Consider the following 19,150-nt stretch of genomic DNA (forward strand, 5'->3'; position numbering starts at 1 on the left):
GAAAGGGCCATAGCTCAGTGGGAGAGCATCTGCTCTGCATGCAAAAGGTTGCAAGTTTATTCCTTGGCTTCTCCAGGTAGTACTGGAAGAGACCCTTGTCTGAAATCTTGGAGAGCCACTGCCAGTCAGTGTAGATATTCGTGAGCTAGGTGGTTGATTTAATGTAGGATCGCTTCCTTTGCTTTGCATGCAAAAGATTCCAGGTTCATTCCCTGGCATTTTCAAGAAGCGCTGGGGAAGATTCCTATCTGAAATCCTGGAGGGCCACTGCCAGTCAGTGTAGGCAATACTGAGCTAGTCGGACGAATGGTCTTACACCGTTCTATTCTCACCAGACTCCTAAAGAGGCAAGAGACCTCTCAGCAGAAACACAAGTGAGGGCAGCACTGGGGCAGTATCCAGCATCAGTCCAAAGTCAGAGTCTACCTGAACAAAAAGGGGTCAGGCACGAAGCAGGGTGAGAGCAGTGCAAAGTCAGGAGCCAAGCAGTCTGGAACCAATGCACGTCAGGAGCTTGGAAAAGTTACTTTTTTGAACTACAACTCCCATCAGCCGAATCCAGTGGTCATGCTGGCTGGGGCTGATGGGCATTGTAGTTCAAAAAAGTAACTTTTCCAAGCTCTGAGGTCCAGAGTAGTCTGAGGTCTGGTCTGACATCAGCAGTCATTCCACACAGGTGGAATTCTCCCTTCCCCCTGCCCACCTTTAAAAGATACAGAAGACCTCTTGGAGGCCTGGCCTGGCAACCAAGAGGTCTTCTGTATCTTTAAAAGTTGTGCAGGGGGAAGAAGGAATTCCACCTTGTGGTTTTTCCCATTACAGAGTTGCAAGAACACTGCACTTGGCTGACTTTCTCTTCTGCTAAAGATACAGGATCAGTCTCAGACCAAGAACCTGGCTACCCTAGGTACAGAGCTGGTGAATATATTTTGTTCCAACAGTCCTTCCAGCCGAGCTCTGGGGCTTCCATGCTGGAGCTGCTGACCCACATTGCAAACCTCACTTGACTCCCATTAATCACCTGCCTCCAGACCTTTACTCTCAAGGAGTCCGGGCCTGCAGTCAGGCACTCCTCTGGATGGGCTGGGTCTCCATCTGATGTTTGAGGAGATGCCTCTCCCTTGGACTCTGGGGGCCTTTCAGCCCCAATGTCAGAGGCCAAACTTAACTTGGATGCCGATGACCCACCCTGGGCCTCATCATAGGACCTTAGCTCCTCACTTTCAGATGGAGCCTGAACCAGGACTGGGTCCTGGACCAGAGCTTCCTGGTCTTCCTCTGATGCAGACTGGCTGGGACCTGACAGACTCAATATAAAGCAGATTCCTATGTTCCTAATCCTATGCCACAGTCCTGTGTCTCTCCCCCCCCCAGTCCCTTAAATACCTAGCAATGCCCCTGCACTCGCTGTGCCCCTAGTTGGAGATCAGCTGCTACAGGTTAGGCTGAGGTGGCACTGAGCTAGATGAACCAAATGTCTGACTCAGTGTAACACAGTTCTCCCATGTTCCTGTGCTCTAAAATGCAGTGATATTTCCCTGGGAAAATCTGATAGCGGTTGAGCCCTGACTCGAATCTGATGAATCACAAGCAGTCTCAGAAGGGGCGATGTGGCTAGAGATGCATTGGCCCTCTGCAGCAGCAGCAAGTCTGAAACACCCCATCTCAGAACGCCCAGGGTCCTCAAGACTGTCTGCCTCCATCAAGGTGTCGCACCAGTCTAAGAATGGCGAAAGCGATTGTAGGTTTGCTTCTTGTTCTGTTATTTCCAGTGACTGAAACAAGCTAATCTGAAAGGCATTTTTCCCTGCAGAGCAATAATTGTTTTTAATATTGGGCTAGAAAACAGGCATTGGACTATTTTATTAGTTTTTTGTCATTTAACTAGGGATATCCTTGGCACTGCTCTCTGTCTGTAGCTCAAAACCTGAAACAACAATGCAATTCTATGCATGTTTACTCAAAAGCAAGTCCCAATGAATTCACCAGGACTTACTTTTGAGAAAGTGTCAGGATGATGGCTACTGGAGAGAGTCTGTCCATTGGTGGTACGCTCTCTCTTGGGGTCTCCCGTCCAAGGAGGCTTGGATGGTGCACCCTCCGTCCTTTTGTAGATAAGTTTGGGTTTTTTAAAAAGGGGAGGGAGATAGTTGCATAAGCCATAGACTGCTATTTCTCTCCCCATTGCTGCTAGTCCTCTTGATAAGATTTGAAAAAATGTTCTTGGCTCATGTTTTAAAACTTTTGGGGGGGTGTCTTATGGTTGTCTCTTTTAGGTGTTACTTTCGTTGTGACAATAGCTTCTTTTTACGCTTAGTGGGTTTTAAGTATCTGGTATTGTTGGTCAAGGGAGAGCCAGTGTGGTGTAGTGGTTAAGAAGTTGGACTACGACCTGGGAGACCAGGGTTTGAATCCCCACATAGCCATGAAGCTCACTGTCACTGCCTCTCAGCCTCAGAGGAAGGCAATGGTAAACCCCCTCTGAATATCGCTTACCATGAAAACCCTATTCATAGGGTCGCCCATAAGTCGGAATCGACTTGAAGGCAATCCATTTCATTTTTCATTGTTGGCCAACATGGAGGTCTGTGGTCTGGCAGAAAGGTGGTAGATAAATATTTGAAATATTTGGTATAGAACTTTTGTAACCTGATTCTTTTCAGTTGTGACTTCCATGCTCTTCACTGGAGTTGGAAACATTTGTCTCTACTTTTAGAAAGAATGTTATGGGTAGCATTTAGCATGCTAGATTAGGAGCAGGTAGACCTGGGTTCAAATCCACCCTCCCAGCCATGAAACGTAGGGCCAGAAGCAACATTAAATGTGTTACTGAATTTATTGAGCACTTCAAAAAAAATGGAAATAGACACTATGGTGAGCCCCAGCAGGATAAGGACTATATCTGTGCAGACTCTTGCATGAACCCAGTGACCCTGCCCCCTCCAGCACAGTGGATAAGATGGTAGGATCCAAGACTGTAACTAGGTCTATAGGACTTTAAGCTTTGGTGTTTTCTTGGCTGCTGCCGTATTAAAAACTCCTTTTGAAATTGACCCACTGCCCCACCAAAACACCCTCCCTCCCTAGTTAATGCTACATTCATATGCACACTTAATCTGGGAGAAAACTCTGCTGGAAATGGTGAGATTTACTCTAGAGTAAAAAGGCATATGTGCACGGAAGCCCATGAGTATGCTTAATCAAATTCTTTGGATCTTTGCCCCATGATATTTAATGTGTGCACAAAAAATCTCCTTGTCTGCAGTCAGGCATAGGGCAGCCTGTGCTGTACAAACATGGATCGGGGAGGACTCTGAATTTTTTCAAACACTTGACACCACCATGAGGGCTAGAAACTCAGTTTATCAAAACAAAATAAAAGAGGTGCTCAGCATTCCACATTCTGCACCAGACACCAATCTGTGCGAGATGCCCTCGCACATATTTAGGTTAGATATTTACTCTGGAATGGCCACTCTTTGTTTGCTCACTTGTTATGGGGACTCAGTGTACACAACATCTCCTGTATTCAATTTTTCCTGGTGCTTCTTCATCTCTTTTAGAAGATCAGAGAAGTGTAAATAGTAAAAGTCTACAGAGTAAAAAATACATGTGAGAGAATGACCTTGAAGATGAACGAGAAATTATACAAAGTTCTACCCCTAAATTAACATAATTCATTTTCAGTTCACCAGGCAATTATGTAGTTCAGAGATTTTTTAACAAATTCAGTGAACTCTGTTAAACTGAATAGGATATTCAACTCCTCCCGTCCCATTCTCTCCTACGAACTTTTAACCATGCTCTGAATCTCCCAGAGAGCTCAAACTCTCTTTTTCTGCTTCCCTCTTTTCCAGGGGTGTAGTCGTCCAGGGCCTCAGAGGGTCTTAGACCCCCTACTTTTTTGGTAGCAGGTTCCCAGCAGGGTCTCTATGTCTCTAGCATCCTGTGAGCCAATCAGCATGAAAGGGGAGTGTGTTAGCCACTGAAAAGAGTGTCCTAGCATGCTTCCTTGTCATTTCCTGATGATTGGAGCGAATCATAGTGAAAGAAGGTGAGTTAGCAATTGAGAAGACTCTTTTCAGTAGCTAGCACTCTCTTCTTACATGCTTATTGGCTTCTACGGGCACCTGTTGTTGTGGGAGAAGGCATTAACAAGGATCTCATTCTCAACCCAGCAATTAAAAGGGGGGGCATGGCTGGGACCCTGCACTTCTGAATTTGCAACTAGGCTACTGCTATTTTCTCTCCATCCTCCTCTCTCCCTCTTTCACTGCAGCTTTTCAAGGAGAAGCTCCTCCTCTCCTGCTCCTGTCCTCCTCCAACCCCACCACTCCTTCAGTACACCTGGACTTAATTCCCAACGGCTGGTGTGGGTGGGAAGGCAAGCAGCCCCAGGAGCTCCTCCGAGACTCATCACAAAGTGTTTTGGAACAAATCAGAACATTGATTAAAAATGGAATATGCTGCTCGTAGGAAGCTGCTTTATACCAAGCCAGCCCATCTGGCGTTCAAGATTATTTATTTATTTTTGTACCACTCACATGCCAAAATGGCTTCTAAGTGGTTTATAAGTATAAAATCAATGATAATTAAAATACACAATAAAACAATTTCCATCACAAATGCGCATAATTAAAATATACAATAAATCAAGGCAGTGAAAACCATAACAAAACAGTGAAAAAGCAATTGAAGTGTGTCTTCAAGAGTCAGTGGAATGCCAGTACTGATGGGGCCTCTCATATTTCAGCAGGAAGGGCACTCCACAACCTCCCAAATGTTGTCTGCTCTCACTGGCAATGGCTGTCTAGGTTTTCAGACAGGAGTCTTTCCCAACTCCACTTGGAGATTCCAAAGGTTGACCCTAGGACTTTCTGCATGCAAAGCAGATCCTCTGTCACTGACCATCACTCCTCTCCTGCCTGCATGGCTGTGCCACACCCAATACTGTGGATGATACATGTGGAATACACACACACAGTGCTATATCTGATGAAGTGATGAACATCAGTTGTAATTTTACATGACACTGATTTATTTGATTTTACTTCTGCCCTCTGTTTCAATCCTCAAGGAAGCTTGCATAAACTAACATACTACAACAGCACTAGGACTGCTTCTCTCTTCTCTGACAAGTGGCGTAGCTCTGGGGTATTATATCCTCTCTGTTGGCAATGTTGTTTAAATAAAGAAGCTGGAGTCCAAAGGAAAAAAGTCCTAATAACACTTTACTGAGCAAACTGAACAAAACAGTGTGTCGAGCCCCAGGTGACCCAGGGGGGGCTGGATCAGGAGTGGGGGAGCCCCAGGGTCCCTTCCCGGCACAGAGTGACTCTGGGGGGAAGCTGTCCGAGGGCACACCCCCAGCTCTGCAGATGGGAGAGATGTTAGATGTGGAGGATGCTCCTGAAGATCTGGGAGGAGGAGACATGACCAAACGCTCTCTGATTCCCACGGGAAATTTGCCCGCTCACATGGAGACCGCTCCCTAGCCAAGCGCCCCAGGAGAGCCTTTGGAGCAAGCCCTCTCACACATGTGAACTCCACCCCCCAGGATTCCTTGTCTGGCCCTTCAAACGCTTCCTTGCCAGAAATGTCTCCTCCCCCTTCAATGGAGCCAGCACCTGAGGAGTCTAGACTGTCCGATGAGCAGATGTATGCGTGCCCTCTGTCACCTCATGTGCACCACCAGGAAAAGAGGCTTGGCCAGAGGGAAGTACCGCGCAGGAGAGATTACGAGCGAAAACCTTTCCTACTTAAGCCAGCGCCCCCTTGATGAGGGTGCTGTGTCAACTCTCCTTACATGCTGCAGAGTAAGCCTGAGTAGTTAGGGATTACAGTGAGTTAGCAAAATATATGAGATGCCTTGCCTTTGATGTTACTCTAATAAAACAGGAATTAATTCCAGTCTCACCTCCATTTCATAATTCTCACTCTGGGCAGGACACAGTGTATAATTTCAGAAGAAAGGAACAGAGAGGTTTTGTCTTTTCTTTGTTCAGGCCTTGTACAGAGCAGGGACACATCCAACCAAAAATACAGAGGGAAACTCCCTCAGAACTACACAGCCAATCAGAGCATGTGCTACCTCAATGAAGATCATGCTATTCTGCCTGGTTGCTAAGCAACACCTCCACCCATCCCCTCCTAGGCAAGCTGACTTTAACGCTAACAGAATTAACCATTAAGTTACAAAGTGAATTATCTTTCCTGTTGCACTTCTAGTACTCCCTTCCCACAGGACTGCAGGTCTTTTTACTGTCCAAGGATAGAGAAGCCAAGGGCAGCCTCTGGGTTGTAGGCGAGCTGTGTAGTCTGGAGGCAGATACTGAATCTGAAAGACAAACCAAGTTGCTAATATGGTGGAATTTGTCTTCACTAATGGGCATTCAAAATTTCCATTTCCTAGTGTAAAGAATTCACTGTTCATTCTGGATATGATGCACTTCTACAGCGACTGCTGGATGGGAGGAAGATGTGCAAAGATGTGGAGGACCTCATCAAACAAAGGTAATTTAAAAGGATATCTAGTTATGAACACTTGCTGTCCTGTCCCCCTCCCCTCCCTCTTAAAGCCCTGGATGGACCATGTATGGGGCTCATCAGTTTGGCAGATGAACACAGTTAGCAACTGAAGAAATTCAATCGCATGCATACATTTCTAGAAATCTGTACCTAAAACTATAATTATTTTGGAGCTATTTTTTTTGGTGGGGGGGATGCAGACACCATGCAGCAGGGGTAGGAAATTTCTGACTCATGGGCCAAATATGACCTATGGTGTCCTCACCCTGCCCTGATTCTATGCTGGATGCCTGCCACCCAAGCATCAAGTACAGACTGGTGCATCTATGGTTGGCTGATGGTAGAGGAGGAGAAATGGGCCACCCTGTCCCTCCTTAGTTCGCTTGATTTCTGTGCTGGCTTTGGAGGGTCTCCTCTTCCTCCCTGGTCAGCACAGAATAGGGTTGCCAGGTTCCTGGCCTGAGATTGATCCTGTATCTTTAGGAGAAGAGAAAGTCAGCCAAGTGCAGGTGTTCTTGCAACACTGTAATGGGAAAAACCACAAGGTGGAATTCCCCCTTCCTCCTTCCCCCTGCACAACTTTTAAATATACAGAAGACCTCTTGGTTGCCAGGCCTAGCCTCCAAAGGTCTTCTGTATCTTTAAAAGTTGTGCAGGGGGAAGGGAGAATTCCACCTTGTGGGTTTTTCCATTACAGTGTTGCAAGAACACCTGCACTTGGCTGACTTTCTCTTCTCCTAAAGATACAGGATCAGTCTCAGGCCAGGAACCTGGCAACCCTAGACAGAAGCAGAGCAAGCTGCCAGAGGAGGGGCGGCCACGGTACAGAAGAAAAAGATGAAACAGGTAGGGAGACATTGAATTAGCCAAAAGGAGGAGAGGGAATTAAGAGAGCTGGTGTGGAGCAGAGGTTAGAACTGGGACTGGGACCTGGGAGACCAGGGTGCAAATCCCTACTCAGCCATGAAGCTCACTGGGTGACTTTGGGCCAGTCACTGTCTCTCAGCTTAACCTCTCTCACAGGGTTGTTTTGAAGATAATATCAGGAGGGGAAAAACCATGTATGCCACCTTGAGAGTAGCGATGGGGTGGGGAGAAAGTTGATCTAGTTGCATTTGAAAGCGAACCTCCCTAATTCGCACTTGCTGAAAAATTACACAAACCAGCACCTGACCATCCCTCAAAATTTGCACGTCTTCAAATTTTACAATGCAGTTCTCCAGCCAAATACAAAAATACATATACAGTAGGGCCCCACTCATACGGCGGGTTACGTTCCAGACCCCCACTGTAAAGCGGAACCCATTGAATAGAATGGCGCGTGATGCCCAAAAACTGCCGTAAAAGTGGAACAAGCGCCGTATGAGTGGGGCTTTAATCTAATTGCGTCTAATTGAGACTGCTGTATTAGTAAATTTTGTAAAGCGAAGTGCTGTAAAACGGGGCCCTACTGTACTGGTGTCCATGAAAATCCAGGTATCAGTGAAAATAACATACAAAAATATGTTAGGGGAAAGGGCTTTGCAAAAATGCTTACATTAGGCAAAACTGCATGCAAATATTAGGAGGAATTCACATTCAAGGCTCATAACTTTTTTTAAAAAAATCCACAAACTGGTGTAGAAATGTGGAGCTTAAGACTAGAAAACTGAAAAATGGAGAGAAACCAAAACGGGTAGATTTGCCCATCCTTTTCTTGGAGAAAAGGTGAGATATAAATGAAATGAAATAACTAAATAAAGTTGAGACTGAGAGTAGGATGGGAATGTGGGGAGAAAAGGCCTTTGAGAGATGTCAGATTTCAGAGAGAAAGAGAGAGAGAGAGAGAGACGGGAGTGGTCCCATTCACTGCTGGCTCCAGCCCTGCCTACTACCACCATGTGGCCCCTGACAGATTTCCCCCAAAGGAATGCAGCCTTTGACAGAAAAAAGGTCCCCTCCCCACCATGTAGTCAAATGAATCATCATATACTCAAAAGTGACACAGACATTGTCATCTCTCCAGAGCTATTTAAAAACATGTGAGTAAAGTTTTCTCCCAATCGATGGAAATGATACCTTCATGTTGCCTTTAATTAAATGCTGGAGTGGTTAAGATATTGTGGGTGCAGGGAGAGGAAAAAGCACAGATGGGTTTGAATGGCTCTGGGACCCATAGCCAAGTTGGAGGGGGAAAGATGCTTGGGTCATTTAAGGCACCTTTTCCCAACCTTTGGGTCCCCAGATGTGGTTGGACAGCAACTCCCATCAGCCCCAGTCAGCACGGCCAAAGGTCAAGAATGATGGGAATTGTAGTCCAGCAGCATCTGGGGACCCAAAAGTTGGGAAAGGCTGATTAAAGGGATGCATTTCTCTTTCATCCTCCTAGTTTCTGGGGAAGGTGTGGGACTAGGGATGGAGGAGAAATTTGATTCAATTTGCACTTATCAAATCTTCACTTTTGAAAACAGTATGAGGACCGAAGCACAGCCGTCCTTTCAAAGTTGCACTGAATTTTGCAATACAGTTCTCACAAATGCATATGTTGGTTAAAAGTGTACATAAAAATGAAGATAGTAGTGAAAATAACATACAAAATGCATTCTATTGCGGAAATTGCTTGCAAAAATGTGTACATTAGTCAAATGTACACCCTGGCTCCTGCTGGGAGGAAGGGTGGGATATAAATTAAATAATAAATACATAAACAGCACATACAAAAGTGTGTGCGTTAGGGAAAATGTGCAGTAAAATGCTTATGAGATCATGAGGATTGGGGGGGATCTGCAAATTGCTACAGAAAATGTAGAGAACTGAATTTAAGAAAGGAAAAATTAGAAACAGAGAATACCAAAACTGATAGCTCCTTCCATCCCTAGCTGGGACTGACAGGACGTGTAATCCAAAACATCTGGAGAGCACCTGGTTGGGGAAGGCTGTTTTTTTTTTAAATCATCATAATATTTTCAGGGTAGATGACACAAAAGGGAACAATAGTAAGACAATATTATCTGCACAGTTAATGTACAAGAATGATAATTATTTCCAAATAGCTTAATAAGTTTGATAAATATTGGTTTAATAAATTTAATGTATATAAATACAAAAATAGGAAAATAGTTATTCTACACATTTCTAGCTTAGTTAAAATGACATGATAAAGTGCTTAATCTCTAATGAAAGAGTGTAAAGTTTACTATAATTTCTGTATGTTTCCTAATAGGGAATACAGACTTATTTGCTCTCTCTCCTTATTAGGAGAAGGCTGTTTTCAGTGAGTGTTAACAGAAGCAACCTTGATACAATGACAAGGGTGTTAAAGACACAGACTTCCTGGCATAGCACAACACAATTATGCTAGTAAGAGCTGTTTTATGAATTACCACTGTTAATTAGGTAATTATTTTATGTACACCGCCCTGAGAGCCTTCGGGCTTAGGGCGGTATATAAATTAAATAAAATAAATAAATAAATAAAATAAATTATCACTGTCTATACTGTTCTGCATTTCATTTCCCTCTGTCCTCGCTGTTTACAGTTCCACCGCCCAATACCATGCACCTGATGAACTGGATTGCTGCCCACATCTTAGGCCATAAATTTTGTTAGCCTTTAAGATGCCACAAGACTAACACACTAGTTAACCCTCTGGGAAGGAGAGCTGTTGCCCACTGGTAGAGTACGTGCATTGCATGCAGAAAAATATGTTATGCTTTTACTTTTTGTTTTGTCTTCAAGTAGTTGTTTACTATAACTCTTACCAGAATGCCTAGGGTTCACATTCTTTTTGCTGGCAGAAATGACAGTTTTTTCAGAAATCCAAGTGGCTTTCACCAAAAAATGACACAGACAGGGCAAAAGTGTCATCCACCTTGTTTCATCATGGCTGCTCTGTTGTGTTCATTCACTTATCACTTCCGTGACTGCCATATAAAGCTCTAGCAGGGATCAGATTAGCACCTGGCATCTCCAGCTGAAAGATCGCATAGCATGACTGAGGCACTGAAGAGCTGTTCCTAGTCAAAGCAGATAACACTCCAGGATCATGAAGGGGCTATATCAGTCTTCCCCACTAGTGCTCTCCTGGTGTTTGCACTACAACTCCCATCAGCCCTAGCCAGCATGGCCAACAATCAGGGATGATAAGAATTGTAGTCCACTGTCCAACAACATCTGGAGGGTATCAGTTGGAGAAGGGTAAGCTGTATAGCCGATCTTGATCATCCCAGAGTGCAGGACACGGAACCATAGGCTCAAGTTACAGGAAGCTAGATTTCAGATGAACATCAGGAAAAACTTCCTAACTGTTAGAGAGGTACAACCATGGAACCAATGACCTAAGGAGGTGGTGGGCTCTCCAACACTGGAGGCATTCAAGAGGCAGCTAGACAGCCACTTGTTGGGTGTGCTTTAAATTGGATCCCTGCATTGAGCAGGGGGTTGGACTCGATTGGGGTTGGACTCAATGGCCTTAGAGGCCCCTTACAACTCTACTGTTCTATGATTCTATGGTCAAATAGATGAACTGTCATAAGGCAGCTTCCTTGTACTCCATGTACCACCAAGCCAGGTTCAAGGTCCTTGCATTAATTTACAAAGCCCTGAACAACTTAGATCAAAGGTACCTTTTGGACCCCCTTACTTCTTCTTATCCCAGCTTGATTACTGAGATCATGTATAGGAGTGTTGCTGGTCATCCCCCAAGTTGGTGAGGATCATCTGATGCCAATGTGAAATTGACCCTTCAGTGTCACCAGCTCAGTCTTGTGTAAGGCTTGGCAGGCATCGTCTGTATTAGTTTTTAAATGTTTTCTGAAAATGTTTCTATGCTACTTTGTGCAGACAACTAAGAATTTTTTTTCTGTAATAGTTAGCCGGTGATCTGTGATTTTAGTTTTTATGTTGTTTTATTGTGTATGTAATAGTTGTAAAATGCTCTGATATTTTTGAATGAAATTGCGGGATATTGCGGGTATTGAATATAGCGCTAGCGGTAGTACTTGTTCCACTGGTGAAATGTTTTTCACCAGTGGAACATTGTTGCGCAAGAGAATGGATAAGCAGGTTACTGGTTACTTTGTTGCACAATAGATTGCACAATCTGTTGTGTAATGTGTTTCCACTAATGCAACTGTTAGATTGGATTCCTCTGTTGCACAACATTAAAACTCACCTGTTTGCCAGTGCTAGTGGACAGAAAACAATGGATCCGGCTCGAAGTATTTTTTATAAATAAATCTAAGCAAATAAAAAAATAAAATTAAATTGCTGTTTAACTGGTTTGTTCCTTACTAAGTAGCTGTAATTGTCCAGACACTACCTCCTCTGGTACATGTGACATGCAAAGCATTGATGGATTGTCCGTGCTTCTAAGAGCATTCTTAGAAAGGTTTAGAAAGGGGAACAGCCACCAGCGAAAGAGGAACATTGCAAGTATGAGATGTGGGCATGGGACCTTCCTTTGCAGTGTCCCGAAGGTGCCCTTATGTCCTGCAGTTTGTGAGTAACATCCCCCAAGCCCACTGGCAGTGCAGTTGTTCTTGTTCATGATTGGAGAATGCCATCATGAATTTGTATAGACATGTGGGACTTGGCAGTGCAGTAGATTAGGACATTTTGCCCTGCTACCAGCTATGGGTGTACATTGCTTTCCTGCTATTTTATCCATGAGGAAAAAAGAATTCATGCTTTCACTGAATTTGATTGGTTTGGGCAGATTGTTATTTCTTGGCCTCTCTATGCAAAATAGGAATATTAGTGACCTACTTTGTAGGGGTTGCTTTGAAGATGGTTAATATACTAATTTTCAGTATGTTAGAGCTTTTCTGGACAATAACGCATGTCCTTGGAACTGTATTTTATTTTGCTGAAGACCTCTGATGCACCTCCATTATGAGAGAGTTCCTTCTCCACATGCTTCAAACAAATTGTAGCTGATGAGGAAAAGTAACTCTATCATCAGCTAGCTAGCCCAACCCATGATAGCGCAATTGTAGTGTGCTACTTTGCTGTATAACTGTCACAGGCGTCTGTTGGACAGTGCCCAGGCCACTATGCCCATCCCTGCCTCATGCTTACATAATTTTGGCACTGTTTCCCAAAGGGCTTTTAATTAGTTCTATAAAGAATGCACATTTCTCCACTGGACTATGCCAAAGCTGAGCTCTTCCCACTGCGCCACATGACTGCCCATAGAGCCTTTTTGGGAAAAGTGCATTTTCTCCTAGCAACAGTTCTTTACCAGTGCAAGGATCCCTTTCAGTTTTGTCTTCTTTCACAGGGTGTGCACACCCCAATGGTGGCTGGGAGTTCCATGTCAGCATCAACACCTTGGACAGCTCCTTGAAAGCTTGGACTAAAACCTGGAGCAGATTCCACTGCCCCATTGATGTGGAGCCACCCACTGCCCCTTCACTGCCCCTTTCCAAAACTGGCTTGCACCATCTCCCTCCCTTTGAGGCTTGTTCCCAAATGCTCCCGAGAAGTGACCATCAATACAAGGCCTTTAAGGGCGGGAGACCCAAAAACATATAGAAGCTGGTACTCTTTGAGTTTAAAATAATTAAGGGATTTTTCTTTTAACAGGGCCCAAGCAGAAGAACGTTATGGGAAGGAGCTGATTCAAATTGCTCGGAAAGCGGGAGGCCAAACAGAAATCAAGTGAGCCCTTTTGAATGCAACATGATGGCAAATCACCTCTGATTTGAATTAACAGAAGAGGCTGCATTATCAGAACCTACACCCAGTAACTGATGTGAATTTGGATGATTATGTGCTTTTTTCAGTGTGCATCCCCAATGTTTGTTTGCTTGCTTGTTTGTTTTATTACAGTTCAGTTTAAAATGATGGCCGTCGGTTTAATGGAGATATACAAGGGATGGAGAGTGACAGAAAACATAAGCAAAATTCAGGTAGTGTAGCCATTCCAGCAGATAGGGAGAAGCCAAATGGCAAGTAGTTCAAGCTGGCTGATGCAGGAGGCCCCACTGTCTTGCCTCTCCCTGTGATGCAGCCAGCTGCTAATGGAGACAGTTTTGGGATAAAGGGAACCAGTCGATTGCAGCTATGCTGATGCAGGGGCTGCTGTTAAGCCTTTATCTCTGTTGTAGCTATACTAGCTGTAATGTGGAGTGTGGATCACAGACAGTTTTGGGAGAGGAGGACTCCAACAGCAGTTGATTGCAGCCAGGCTGAGGGAGGGGGCCTCACCGTCTCACATATATCTCCTGCCCTTTCCTTTAAACAAAAGCACTTTTCACACATTACGCTGAATGCGCGGAGTGTGACAAGGAATAGGTGGCACACATTGTCCCCCTGCCTGATCTCCATGCATTCGCCTCAACTTGTCCATAGATCCTTTGTGCGTGCAACTGTATTTGTGTAGGCTTCTTCCCACATGACCAGGAACTGTGGAAAAGCATTCAATGAGCATGTGAAAAGTGCTGAGGTCTCTAGGCAGACTAAGATTCGTAGGGAGTTAGAGATTTGAAGGAAATAAGTAGGAAGGGAATTAGAGGATGAATTCTGAATCTGGGGCACTGCTGGCTCTGAGTTCTGAAGAGCCCTTGAGTCAGACAGTAGGTCCCCCTTTTCATAGTGAGGGCCTGCTTCCTCCTTATTGTTATGGCTGCCAGGTGCTGCTGCTGTTCCTCCTCACCACCCCTGTATCCTTGCTTAGTGTGGCAGGCAGGCAAGTGAAAGAGCGAGTGAATGAGCCGCTGGTCCTCCTCCTTTCTGACAACATGGTTTACCCCCTCCGAGTTAGAAGTAAAAGGAAGGCAAGTCAGCAGGTGATAAAGGTGAGGATCAGTCAGTCAGTGGGCCCATTGCAGAAGTGTGCACTTTGGCAGATGCCTGACCAAGCTAATCCCTGGTGCAGGCACCAAGTGCTGGATGCAGGAGCCAAAGTTCGTGTGTGTGCATTTTCTGCAGATATTTCATGGCGCATGATGCCATCTAGAAATTGCGAGTGACATTCTTTTTGTGGCTGGCTTGCCGGTAATGATTGTCATCTCCCCCCCCCTTTTTTTTTTCTTTTTTGGCAGAGCTGCTCCAAACCAGGATAGTTGTAGGCATTAGGCTTGCTTTGGCAGGCATTTCCTCTCTGTGGGTGGGAGGGAAACACAGTGTTAAATGGTTTCTGTTATTGATACAGAAAGTGGTAACAAGACCATCTGTCATTATAGCACAAAGTATAATAATGATGAGCAATTGAGTAATCAAGATGAAAAGGGATACATTTGGGGTCATCAGAATTGGGTTTCAAAGGCTCAAGTCCACTTGGATGTAAGCACCCTACAGAACGAGAGTGTTGTTTGGTCCACTCTGTTCCCAAACTCATTTCTTAATTGCATTCATTTTCGACGGGTCTATTTATCATACTCTCACCTCCAACCTGTACATCAGCTATTTCCTGGGCATTTTCCACAGTGTGCAAGTACCAATCAATCTTTGGAGGGATTGACCTTTGTAGACCTGTGGTACGTTCCCAAATGAAAGGGAAAATCTATAGATAAATTGTGCATTTGAATCTGCCTGTGACAATGAATGGCTCAGATTTTTAAAAAGGTTATTCTGAACTTTGATAGTGACCAACAGAGGAATGCAACTTTTGACAGTGTCTTCTATAGTCCCAGTTTTTTTCTTTCTTGGACTGCGTAAAGTAGCTCAAATATTTTTTAAAAGCATGAAGAGTTGCACAGAGGGAAAGAAAAACCTTCAAAGCTTTTTGAATAGCATAGAGCAGGCAAAACAATACCTTATCAGGTATTATCAGGGCTATGGAACATTTTTTCAGCTCAAGGGCCCCATTCCTTCATGGGCATCCTTCTGTGGGCTGCATTCGGTGAGTGGGGCCAGGGCAAAAGTGGTAGTACTAAAAGTGGGTTAAGCAATGGGTGTTACTCTTACCTTTTTATACAGCATTTGTCCAAATTGCTTGGTGTTTGAACTCCTTGGGTTGTTATGTCATAATACTGCCCCATGCACCTTGGCTGGGAAGGGCCCACCTCTCATGGCTGAGGACCCTGACCAGTAGGCAGGAAGCTATGGCATTAGTGGTAGGTCAGATTAGGGGTGGGCAAATCCGTCAATTTTGGTTTTGTCTCAGATTTTCATTTTTCCAGTCTTAAATTCAGTTTTCCACATACATTTTTTTTAAAAAAATCCTCATGAAATTTCTGCAATTTTAATGTGATTGTCTTCTAATCTGCACACTATTATATGAAATGTTGCTTCATACACATATTTTTGCAGAGCAGTTTTCCCTAATATAATGTATTTTTATATACAATTTCCATGAATTAGTTTATTTATAATTAGATTTATATCCCACCCTTCCTCCCAGTAGGAGCCCAGGGTGGTAATATATGCAAATGTATGCACACTTTACTCTTGTATATGTACTGGTCCAAGCTGCTGGACTCAGATTCATACCCACTGGTGTATCATTCTTCAGTATGTTTAATGAAAAATTCCTGTTTAGTATGCTTCATAGATTAGATAACAGGTCACACAAGATTCTGCTCTCTACACGGCATAACTAGGCATGACTACTCAAAGCTAAGACATTGTCGCAGCAATTAGACACACCTCCTTACAACCCTTAAGAAGGTTTGGGTGGGCTTTTTCTACTTGTGTGAGAAGGGTTGCACACGAGCACTGCTTCAAGGTGGGAAAGTGGGAGTCAGCTGCACCAGGGCCTCTGAGAGGAATTTTATCAGGGGGTACAAAGTTTCTTTTGGGCCCCTTCCCTTCTCCATTAGTCATTCTGTTTTTATCCACTACGGTTTTATGCCATGAGCTGTAGCCTGTAAGGTCAAAACGGGTATGGAAGATGAGAGAGGGGTGGAGTGGAGCGCTCTGTTAATTTTCTGCATTTAAGGCCTTATGCTCTTATACTCCCTCCACAATAAATACAAATAAATATAAATAAAATAAAAGAGGATCAGAGATAAGAAAGCACATTTGATTTGAACATCTTTGTTTATGCTACAATACAGATAAGGAGAAAGAATTCACATTGAAACAAGGTAGATAAACTTACTATTTACTTAAAAAAAAGAGCTTTCCTGGCCTTTTTTTGTGAAAAATTCTGAATCACAGCATGACAATTAATTGTTCTGGCAATGTTTGATTCTTAGCCTGGCCATATCCACAAGACGTTCCTGAGACACTGTAGACCTTAAATAATTCTTAATTAGCTTAAGTTTGCTAAATGACCTCTCTCCAGAAGCTACTGTTGCTGGAATTGTTAATAGTATTCTTAAGCTAACACAAACATTTGGAAACAGGTCACCAAGTCTGTACTCTGTTAACAAGTTCAACAGATCTAATGGCTTTAACTGTGCATTTACAAAATTTGCTTTATGTACTGAGGGTAAATGTTGCATTTCTTTTCCAAAATCATCACCATTAAGGTCAGCAGGATATTGCTCTGATAAAGATAAAGCTTTTCTCTCCACATCACTTTCGGACATGGTGAGATATTTCCACAAGAAATCAAATTTTTCTGCCAACTGCTTAACAGCATTGAAGCGGACAGTTAATCCTGCTATAACATTGTCTACCAAAACGTAAAACACACACTTTCTGAAGTAGGCCTCTTCTGGAGTATCATCTGTGTCATTCATTTCTTCCAAGTTAGCATCAGGTGTGCTGTCGTCATGCGGCCTTGCCCTCTTGCGCCTAACTCCATCACATCTATGGGAGAGTTTTATTTCTATATTTAGGTTTGACGCAACCAATTTGGCTTCATTCCACATGCATTTCCAGTTCTTTCGACGTTTTGTCAGCTCTGTGAGGAGAGTTTCTATGTTTGCTACTTCAACATCCAGTGTGGCATCTCTAGCTTGGATGACCTTGTTGCAAATATCTATGCCAGCTAATATTTCGTACCACACGGCTGACGTTAACACACAGGCAAAAGATGTCACGTATAATAAAACTCCACGGACTTCATTTCTTGTTTTGGCCATCAGATTTAGTTCTAGGAGCTCTTCCAGTGCTAATTTAATGCCAGGCAAGTGAGCTGCAAAAGGCTTTACACATTCAACACGATCTGACCATCTTGTTTCAGACGTACCATGAAGAGAACAACCAATACGGTTTTGTAGTAATTCCCACCGCTTAGCACTGGAACTGAACAGGTGGTACACAGTTTGAATTGTTCCGAAAAAGGTTATTGCTTCAGATATGCATTCAGCATCATCATTTCCACATAAGTTGAGTGTGTGACAACCACAAGGTGAAAAAATGGCTGTTGAGCATTGTTCTTGTATTTTTGCTTGTGCGCCGTTGTATCTTCCGGCCATATTTGCCCCATTATTGTAGCCTTGAGCTCTACAATCACTGACAGGAATAGCATGTTCTTTCAATGTATCAGTTATCAACTGAGCAATTTCTTCCCCTCTTTTGTTGCTACAATCTGCAAACTTGAGAAATCTTTCTTGAATCTCATACTGCATTTCTTTTAAAAGTACGTATCTCAAAAGAAATGTTGTTTGTTCAATATGGGAAGAATCTGGTGTGGAATCTACTATTATTGCAAAGTACTTTGCAGATTGCCTCTCAAGCAAAATGTGTTGTTTCACAAGATTCGAGCATTCTGCGATAAATTCATTTTGTGAGTCAGGGGACAGATAATGAACTTGAAGCCGCTCACTCCTTTTCTGTGACTCCTCTACACTTAGCACATGTTCCTGAAGGATGGGGTCCCACCTGGAGAGCAGTTCAATGGGTCCTAAAAAGTTTCCATTGTTTGAATCACCAATTCGATGGGATGAACCAGTAAATGCTAGACCACGTTCTCCCAAGAAAAGTACAACATCGATGATGCGCTTTAAAAGGTTGTACCATTTCACAGCTTCAATTTTGATTAACGCTTCTAAGATGATGTCAACTCCTGTCTCAGACAGCAGGCACCATTCTAGTTCTCGCCAAGCTAGGTAACATTCTCTGTGACTATTGCCTTTTTCATGTTTTGGGATCCTGTAGGAAAGTTTCTGACACTTCCCATTAGAATCCCAGCCTTCAGCAGATACCAGTGCAGACTTAGACGCAGAAGTGCTAGTCTTGACTGTCTTGTGCCAAAATAATCGACATGGAAAGCAATATAAAGCTTGTTTCTGTTGTCTCCAGACAAGCCAGTCTCTTACATGTAGTTCTCCATTAGTGCTTTGAAATTTCAGTATGCTTTCTGGGAACACTTGATTGCAGGTGTCTTTTGGGAATGTTTTAGGCAGAGGGATGTGACCATTCATAACATACTTTTCTATTTCCTTTTGAGATGGAAACTTGGTTGTGATACATCCAATGTCAAGGCCTACATTATGATTACTCCTCTCATCTTCCAAATTCACTTCCACATGCATCTGTGTGTCTGTTTCTTTCTGTTTTCCATTTTCATTTTCTGCATCTGCCCCTTCATCAAAATACTGTGCATGATTACCGAAATCAACTGCTCCTTGTTTGGGGATGAGGTTTCCAACAGTTTCTTCTTGCTCCAATTCTGTAGGTGAGTTCAATGAAAAAGTATTTGAAGCCACACTTAATCCAAATTGAAAGAGGGTTTGTTGACCCCTTTTTCCATTTTCCTCTCGTTCTTGTCTTTTCTTTTCTGGGCTTCTGATTTGTCAGAATACA

General features: G+C 43.5%; 1 protein-coding gene across 4 annotated transcripts in view; it reads left to right on the forward strand.

Annotated features, from left to right (window-relative positions):
* The window catches only part of RCN2 (reticulocalbin 2), a 130,817-nt gene that overhangs the window by 65,329 nt on the left and 46,338 nt on the right, over nucleotides 1–19,150 (forward strand). For 3 of the 4 annotated variants that reach the window (XM_061595780.1, XM_061595781.1, XM_061595782.1), the window contains 2 exons: nucleotides 6,413–6,513; nucleotides 13,094–13,168. In XM_061595780.1, coding sequence (XP_061451764.1) covers nucleotides 6,413–6,513; nucleotides 13,094–13,168 — 176 coding nt within the window. Of the gene's footprint in view, nucleotides 1–1,480; nucleotides 1,742–6,412; nucleotides 6,514–13,093; nucleotides 13,169–19,150 lie in introns of those variants that run through there. The other variant, XM_061595783.1, reaches the window with a different exon arrangement.

Source organism: Rhineura floridana, chromosome 14 (assembly GCF_030035675.1).
Source record: "Rhineura floridana isolate rRhiFlo1 chromosome 14, rRhiFlo1.hap2, whole genome shotgun sequence".
NCBI lineage: Eukaryota > Metazoa > Chordata > Lepidosauria > Squamata > Rhineuridae > Rhineura > Rhineura floridana.